General features: G+C 44.2%; 2 protein-coding genes across 2 annotated transcripts; both read left to right on the top strand.

Annotated features, from left to right (window-relative positions):
- The first annotated feature begins 1,134 nt into the window (after positions 1–1,134).
- Positions 1,135–2,122, top strand: LOC125538464 (putative expansin-B14). Its single transcript, XM_048701746.1, has 3 exons — positions 1,135–1,270; positions 1,432–1,738; positions 1,810–2,122. Exons 1-3 carry the CDS (start codon positions 1,135–1,137, stop codon positions 2,120–2,122), a joined length of 756 nt encoding a protein of 251 aa, XP_048557703.1.
- Positions 2,123–7,593: 5,471 nt separating this feature from the next.
- Positions 7,594–8,547, top strand: LOC125538463 (putative expansin-B14). The gene is made up of 3 exons (XM_048701745.1): positions 7,594–7,729; positions 7,843–8,149; positions 8,238–8,547. The coding sequence occupies exons 1-3, from the start codon at positions 7,594–7,596 to the stop codon at positions 8,545–8,547; spliced, it is 753 nt and encodes a 250-aa protein (XP_048557702.1).
- Positions 8,548–8,829: the final 282 nt, after the last annotated feature.

The following is an 8,829-nucleotide window of genomic DNA, read 5'->3' as shown; positions in this document are numbered from 1 at the left end:
CCCGACAAGACCTACCGATCCATATAAAAATACGGATCTCGATCGGCAGATCAAGTACCCATGCATGTTAAGTAGTCGCACCCCTTTTTTTTGTTAAAGAGAGTTTTTATCAACTCATAATGTCGCTCCACCGTGTGATGGACCGTGATTTGGAATAGTTGTTTTCATGCTTGAAAATAAAATCGCACGCTGGAAATATTGAGCACTACAATTCTTGATCGGCTGGATATCTTCCTAATTTCAAGATTAACGCTAGTTGCGGTATTCAATCTTGCAAGTAACAAGCTTATGTTGAAAATGACTACGCCTATAATTATCATGATCTTTTCAGTAACAATTTTATGTTGAAACAACACAACCATAATTAAATGTCAGCCCAATATAGACGAAATGCATAGTGAGTCAGCTATAATAGACCACATAGGAGTACAAAATAAAAAGTGAAGCCCTAATCCGACTGGTGAGCTGTACACCTGCAAAGTCACTTCTAATTTATGTGTGGACACCCTGTAATCTTTGTCCTGGATCTCCTATAATTATATATGTTGATATCCTATAATATGAATACTATTGATATACAAAGTTATGAACAATGCTAGCCATACATATAGGTACGATAATTTCCGTCCGATTTCCATCCGATATTACTCATCAAACAATTTTTTTGATGTGTCACCGGGAGGGGGTACTGCCCCCCCCCCCCCCCCCCCCCCCCCCCCCCCCTCTAAATTTTATTGCCAAGGACCCCGAAACGAGAGGGGGCGCCATGTTTTACAGCAGTTTTCTACATGAAAGAGAGGGAGGGGGAAGAGGAAGGCTAGACTAGATCAGCGCCTCAGCGCACGCACCCAAACATCTACATGTTGTCTCATCAAACAATTTATGCATTGGAGCAAATAACTCAGATCGTACTACCTAGAATCAGGGTAGGGGTTCCGCTGAATTAAGGAGTTTAATCCCTGCGAATCAGTCTTGAGGAATGGAATCATCTTTGAGGGGGAATGCCCATTATAGCATATTGAAAGGAATATAATGAGCGTGGGATCTCGGCGCTGCCTATATAATACACGCTGGGAGTACGCTTGCTAGCACGAACATCACCTGATCTCTCCTGATCGTCCTTCACTGCGCGACATGGCCTCTTCTTCCTTCGCCGTTTTCGCGGCTCAAGCCAGCTGCTGGCTCCTCCTCCTCCTCTCCCACGGTGTCTCCGGCTGGTCCGATGCCGGTGCAACGTGGTACGGCCCCCGCATCGGCGGCGGCAGCGACGGTACGTACAGCATACTCCTATATTGTATGCATGTACGACGCATGCACATGAGAGTGCAATGCATGCAGGATAGAACGCGTCTACAGTAGTAGTTGTTTGTGTGTACTGTGTAATGTATACGTACTAACGCAAGCATGTGCACGTGCATGTGCATGTTGCAGGAGGAGCATGCGGGTACCAGCGCGACGTGGAGAGCCCGCCGTTCTCCGCCATGATCACGGCCGGCGGCCCCTCCCTCTACAAGAACGGCAAGGGATGCGGCGCTTGCTACGAGGTGAAATGCAGCTCCAATGCTGCTTGCTCCGGCCGCCCAGTGACCGTGGTTGTCACCGACCAGTGCCCCGGCGGGCCGTGCCTGGCCGAGGCCACCCACTTCGACCTCAGCGGGAAGGCGTTCGGCGCCTTGGCCAAGCCTGGTCAGGCCGACAACCTCCGCAACGTCGGCAACATCAAAGTCCAGTACAACCGGTAAGTTCGAGCCCAGTGCTTCGTGGTTCGAGCGATTCATGCATCTCTTTGAATGATTTCTTCGCTCGCAGGGTTCCATGCAACTGGCGAGGGGTGGCCTTCAGGGTCGACGCTGGCTCAAACCCGAACTACCTGGCGGTGCTCATCGAGTATGAGTCCGGCGACGGCGACCTGCAGGCGGTCGAGCTCCAGCAGCGCGGCGGCAGGTGGGTGTCGATGCAGCAGTCATGGGGCGCCGTGTGGAAGTACCAAGCCGGCTCCACCCTACAGGCGCCTATGTCGATCCGCCTGACCTCCAGCTCTGGTAGGAAGCTCGTCGCCACCAACGTCATCCCCTCCGGCTGGCAGGCTGGCAAGACCTACCGATCCATCACAAATAGTTAGTGATTCATCCGATCTGTCATCGAGTACCCATGTTAATTAGTCGAGCCTTTTTTTTGGATAAAGGGCGTTTTCTATCTACTCATCATAACGTCGCATACGCAATATTGTAGTTCCACCGTGTAATCGACCTTGATTTGTAATAGTAGTTTTCATGCTTGAAAATAAAATTACATGCTTGACATATTTTGAGCAGCAGAATTCTTGATCTGCTGGATACCTTCCTAATTTCAAGATTAATGCTATAGCTGCGCTCTTCAATCTTCCGTGTAATAAATTTAGGTTGAAGATCACTACACCTTGTAAATATTCCACTTTACCGGTTTAAAGTTTTATCCAAGTAATTAATATCGACTGGAGAATGATGTAAAGTCTTTAAGGGTGTGTTCGGCATGCCAAATTTTTGGCAAGACGGAATTGTTTGGATTGTAGCCAGTGTACTTGCCAAAATTTTGGCAAAATTGCTAAGATTTCATTTGATTTGCCACCAACCAAGCTGCCAAATGTACCTTGAGCCAACAAAGAAACAAGGGACACATAAAAAACTTATATTTCCTCCGTTCCCAAATACTTGCCTTTCTAAAGATTTTAACAAGTGACTACATACGGAACAAAATGAGCGAATCTACACTCTAAAATATGTCTACATGCATTCGTATGTTGTGTCCATTTAAAATGCCTAGAAAGACAAATATTTGGAAACGGAGGGAGTATTTAGTAATACAAAAATTAATTAACTATATAAGATGCCAAAATAAAGAAAATGAGCATGCACTACATACAGAGAGACTAACGACCGAACCAAGATAATGAGTAGTACTAGGGAGTCCAGTAGTATATGTTTTTTTAATGGAAGTAAAAGGAGTGTTGGGATGCCGTTTAACACGTAAATGAAAAATTCCATCCAAAAAGCTGTTCGGTAAGGGCATGTACAATGGTGCTATCTTAGGAGTGCCATGTAGGATAAATGATGAGGTGGAGGAGAGAGAACTCATAAGAAAAGACTTGTCTTCTCTTATTTAAGATAGGACAAGAGATGATATCTTAGCACAATATGTGTCACCACGTTTTTAGGAATAACTAGTTGTAAAGATAAGGCTAAGAAATGACCCATTATAGACATCTTTTTTTGTCATCTCTTAATTACACGCAAGACCTAAGATAAGACTATCTTATCAACCATTGTACGTGCCCTTAGATAGCTTCCCATGCGATTAACCCGCTGTATTGATCCTCTATTATAACAAAAAAGCAAGACCACCGTAAAACCAAAACCATACTTGACCCACGTGATAAGCGGACGAGAGCGAGCTGCCAATTTTCTGGCGAGCTTTTTGTGCACCCTCGCGGACGGTCCGGGCGGGCTGGGCGAGCCGACTTTTTTGGTGCTAGTCCAAACAGCTGCCGAATCTCGTGGGCGAGCCGATTTTCTGGTACAACTAGCGTTTGTGGTAAACCAAACGCACCCTAAATGGAGTATGTATTTGAATTCATGGATTTTCCGTGGTGGTTGATTTGTTATTTCTTATGTCCTAAATTACTTGATATTGCATAATGGCTGTACACCCTGTGGCGAATCTTGTAAGAAAATCAAGGGCAGGCTCAAAGTTAATGATATGGAAAAAAAAAGTCACTAACCCCTAGCTCTTTTGTGCAAACAAGATTAAAATTTTCTAGAATACTACTAGGAACATGTACTACTAACTACTAAAATTTTATTTTGCATCGTTGGAGGGCAGGTCAAGCCTATTAAAGCCCGCCCAGTTGATTAACCACTGCCTACACCCTTTATAAACAGTAAATTAAAGAAAAAAAGAAAACAAATTCAAAAAAATCTAAAACTTTGAACATCAAATATGATCAAACTTTTTAGGTGCATGCAAGTTTTCATGCCAAAAACACATTCGAAAAGCTCTACACAAGAAAAATATTTCAACGCTTGAAGTTTTGAACACTTTAGCACTGAAATCCGAAGCTCATGATATTCCAGGAGCTCTGCATGATATTTAGTTATGAGAACTTGCAAGAACCTACAAAGTTTGACGATCTTTAATGTCGCAAAGTTTTAGATTATTTTGCTTTTTCTTATTTTTTTGAATTTACTGTTCATAGAAGGTGTAGGGGCTCCCGGGAGCTATCACACCTTTCTTGGCTATAAATACATTGATTTTTACTATTGCCTAGGTTAGTTCATTATATTAGGGTCTCTTTGATTCCTAGGATTGAAAAATGCTAGAATAGGATAAATATAAGATTGGAATGTCATGCATCAATCCTACAGAACTGAATCTTGATTCGTTGGATTGCACCATAGGAATAGCAAAGAGATGATTCTTTCAAAGAGGTTTGAGTGGATGCTAAAATTCCTATTGAATGAAGTACAAATGAATCCGTAGAAAAATTTCCTATAGGATTCAGCCCTATGAATCAAACAACCAACATAAGAAAACTCCCTAAGGATTACAATCCTCCAAAATTCATATGAAAATCCTTTGAATCAAAGGAGCCCCGTATGATTTGTTTCACATCAGTATAATGGGGACACTATTCTACTTTGACAAGACAAAAATAAAAGTCAAAGAGGGCATGTACAGTAGTATTATCTTAGCAAATGGCACGTAGGATAGTTGCTGATTATTATTCTTGATGGGTCAGTAGAGTGATAAACAAAAAAAGTGACGTTTGCCCTCTTTTATCCAAGAGATGATGTCTTGGTAAGCAAGATATGACATATTTCATTATTCTTCTCTAATTCGCATATTTTTTATATTTTGATCACTCGAATTTGAAGAGAATGCAAACATTAATTGACACAAATATATTAAGAGACAATCTATTGCTTAACTTATTTTTTTATCTGTGTTAGATGACGTGAAATGTGTATGAAAATGCCGCCTTATAAACCACTATACATTCCCTTACATATGACATTATCAGTATCTCTTGGAGATATCTCTCTACTACCTCATAAATTGGAGTTGGTGGTGACTTAACTCCACACTCTATCCCAATCCCACTCATCCATCTAGAACCCACTAGATCCCTCCCGGTTTGGAAGAGATCACTACCCACTCCATCCCAATATTCTCATCCATTTAGAATCCACCAGATCCCTCCGGTTTGAAATTCTTTTATAGATGAAACAATACAAAAATAACACTGTTGGGGAGCGTCAAGCCGCACATACCCACTAGTAGAAAACGGGCCATTTGTCCCGGTTCTAGAGGCCCATTTGTCCCTGTTCTGGAACCGGGACTAAAGGGTCGAGACTAAAGCCAAAACCTTTAGTCCCGGTTCCCTTACAAACCAAGGCAGAAAGGGCTCCACGTGGCCGCTGCGGGGCGCCCAAAAGGCATCCACGCGTCAGCAGCTGGCATGAGCAGGGGTTTTTCTTTTTTTGAAAGGGGTGGGGGGTAGGGGGTTTTGGAGGGTTAATTTAGGGGTTTCTTATATTGTGTTAGCTAGCTAATAGAGAGAAGTAACCTCTCTTATCTTCGTGCTTGGTCGACGCTAGCTACTATATGTATAGAGATAACTCGACACGCTAGCTATTAAGAAAATGAGGGAACCATTAATTACACAAGATCGTCATGAACATATACAGAGAGGAGTGCACCTCTCTTTCTTCGAGAGATTTGTCGAACAACAAATTTTCGTATATCTATCCGACGCTACTAGCTACATATATACAATATAAGATGTCTTACAATCCCTAACATCTAATGTCAACTTCCACATGGTATTCTTCCGCTTTATTGATGACATGGTCAAGAAAGAATCTCGTCAATTCCTCTTGAATTGCTCGTATGCGATCTTGCGGTAGGAGTTCATCCCGCATCTCCCAGATCTAAATTGAAGAAGAGGGTCAATACATGTATATGAATGAAACTCAACACAAATGATGGTAATAAATATTTGTGCTTACACACTTCATATTGTTTTTCAATGTAGCCCCACTTATTAGAGGCTGTCGGGTTGTAGATGAACTCGCAGACGTAGTATCCACAAAAATCATTCCTGGGTTCCTACCACAAGCACTTTACAAGAAATAGAGGTCAATCAAACTGATAAGTAAAAGCATGCTAAATGGCATTGATGAAACTAACTAGAATCAATGGGAGATGCGCGAAAGTAGGTAGTAGTACTTACTTTCGGGTGTACAAATCACAGCTTGCTCGGCAGTCCTGGAGAAATTACAGTGAACTCTTTCCAAACCCTGCCAGACAAAGAAAATAATTACTTGATATCAAAAAATGAACAAAGTTGCCGATATGGTGCGATAATGATCGATTGAACTTACTTCTGAAACATTTGAGTGATGTCCGCATCGTCCTCGGGATCTTTTCGTCTCGAGTCTAAGACGATTACTACTCCCCGCTAAAGCTTAATCTCTAGGAGAATAAAGTAGAAGCTGCGCACGCATGCATAACTCATCAGTTACATTACTATAACCTCAAGTAATAAGGAAAACCGAATATGCACAAGACAGTAACACTCACTTGAAGTTGTAAGAAAAGAGTATTTTATCTTTGTTTTGATTTTTGAGCAACGATTGTAGCAAGTTGTCCTCGCTTTCTGTGACATTCTTTTTAACCATCCATTCATGTATGATATTTGGGTTAATGAACCCAATGTCATAGATTTGTGTTTTTCTGCATTCGACGATCTTCAATCTGCATAATATAGTGACGATAATTATATATACACATGCAATGAAAGAGCTGAGCTATATACAGAGACTTAATTACAGAAGCAATAGTTATAGACAGTAGCAAGTCACGAGTGATTTGTCGAGGGCCTTTTGATTGTATAACTGGAATAACTCGTCAAATTCAACAGAGAAAAGACCAGTTCCAATGAGGTCGTGCTCCTCTTTAATTCTCATCGTCAAAACATCTTTCCCAGACTCACTACAGGTTTTCATGTACTATTGATGGAATCTACGCATCATCGTTGTTGTTAGAGGAGGACTTCCATCTTTGACGAGAGGCTTTCCGTACTGGTATCTGAATTCGTCCACCTCCATTTTTAAAGATATCGAACAACATCAATGGCGCAGCAAAGCACGTTCAACCCTTCTAGTAGTATTGATGTACAAAGTTATGAATGATGCTAGCCATACATATCGATACGATAACTTCCGTCCGATTTCCATCCGATATTACTCATCAAACAATTTGTGCATTGGAGCAGATTACTGAGATCGTAATACCTAGAATCAGGGTAGAGGTTCCGCTGAATTAAGGAATTTAAGCCCGGCGAATCAGTCTCTTGAGAAATGGAATCATGCTTGTGGATCAATCTGCTCATTAACAAGAATAATATCCCTCCGGTCCGCAAATTGCAAGGAATGAGCGTGCGATCTCGGCGCTGCCTATATAATACACGCTGGGACACACATCACCTCATCTTTCTCCTCCAATCCACTCTCCTCTTCCTCCACGTAGACGGAGTCGCGGAGCATCCTGCGCGACATGGCTTCTTCTTCCTTCGTCCTTTTCGCGGCTCAAGCCAGCTGCTGGCTCCTCCTCCTCCTTTCCCACAGCGTCTCCGGTTGGTCCGACGCCGGCGCGACGTGGTACGGCCCCCGCATCGGCGGCGGCAGCGACGGTACGTACAGTATATATCATGTACGACGCATGCACACGGCGATGACGCGTCTACAGTAGTTGTTTTTGTGTACCAACGCAAGCATGGATGAATGTACGTGCACGCGCATGCAGGTGGTGCGTGCGGGTACCAGCGCGACGTGGAGAGCCCGCCGTTCTCCGCCATGATCACGGCGGGCGGCCCCTCCCTCTACAAGAACGGCAAGGGCTGCGGTGCTTGCTATCAGGTGAGATGCAGCAGCAATGCTGCTTGCTCCGGCCGCCCAGTGACCGTGGTTGTCACCGACCAGTGCCCCGGCGGGCCGTGCCTGGCCGAGGCCACCCACTTCGACCTCAGCGGGAAGGCGTTCGGTGCCCTGGCCAAGCCCGGCCAGGCCGACAACCTCCGCAACGCCGGCAACATCAAAGTCCAGTACAACCGGTAAGCAAGCTCGAGCCCAGTGCATGCTTCGTGATTGATCCATTGATCGATCAATTGTCATCTCTTTACATGATTTCTTCGCTTGCAGGGTTCCATGCAACTGGCGCGGGGTTGCCTTCAGGGTCGACGCTGGCTCCAACCCGAACTACCTCGCGGTGCTCATCGAGTACGAGTCCGGCGACGGCGACCTGCAGGCGGTCGATCTCCAGCAGCGCGGCGGCAGGTGGGCTTCGATGCAGCAGTCATGGGGCGCCGTGTGGAAGTTCAACTCTGGATCCACCCTACAGGCGCCCATGTCGATCCGCATCACCTCCAGCTCTGGGAGGAAGCTCGTCGCCACCAACGTCATCCCCTCTGGCTGGCAAGCTGGGAAGACCTACCGATCCATCCACAAATAGTGATTCATCCGGTCTGTCAGATCGAAATGTAGTTGCGCCCATGTTAATTAGTCGCGCCCCCCCTTTTGTTTTGGGATAAAGGGCGTATTTAGCATCTACTCATAACGTCGCAATGTAGTTGCTCCACTGTGTGATCGACCTTGATTTGTAATAGTTGATTTCACGCTTGGAAATAAAATTGCACGCTTGACATATTTTGAGCATGCAGTAGAATTCTTTATCTGCTGGACATCTTCCTAATTTTAAGACTAATGCTATAGTTGCGTTCTTCAATCTTTCGCA

The sequence above is a fragment of the Triticum urartu genome, chromosome 2, assembly GCF_003073215.2.
Source record: "Triticum urartu cultivar G1812 chromosome 2, Tu2.1, whole genome shotgun sequence".
Classification (NCBI taxonomy): Eukaryota; Viridiplantae; Streptophyta; class Magnoliopsida; order Poales; family Poaceae; genus Triticum; species Triticum urartu.
Note: the sequence above shows the minus strand (reverse complement) of the source record. Positions and strands in the feature narration are given on the sequence as shown.

Coding starts and splice junctions, on each gene's coding strand:
- LOC125538464 (XM_048701746.1), top strand. CDS start 1,135: ATGGCCTCTTCTTCCTTCGCCGTTTTCGCGGCTCAAGCCAGCTGCTGG. Junction 1,271..1,431: donor CATCGGCGGCGGCAGCGACG/GTACGTACAGCA, acceptor TGCATGTTGCAG/GAGGAGCATGCGGGTACCAG. Junction 1,739..1,809: donor ATCAAAGTCCAGTACAACCG/GTAAGTTCGAGC, acceptor CTTCGCTCGCAG/GGTTCCATGCAACTGGCGAG.
- LOC125538463 (XM_048701745.1), top strand. CDS start 7,594: ATGGCTTCTTCTTCCTTCGTCCTTTTCGCGGCTCAAGCCAGCTGCTGG. Junction 7,730..7,842: donor CATCGGCGGCGGCAGCGACG/GTACGTACAGTA, acceptor ACGCGCATGCAG/GTGGTGCGTGCGGGTACCAG. Junction 8,150..8,237: donor ATCAAAGTCCAGTACAACCG/GTAAGCAAGCTC, acceptor CTTCGCTTGCAG/GGTTCCATGCAACTGGCGCG.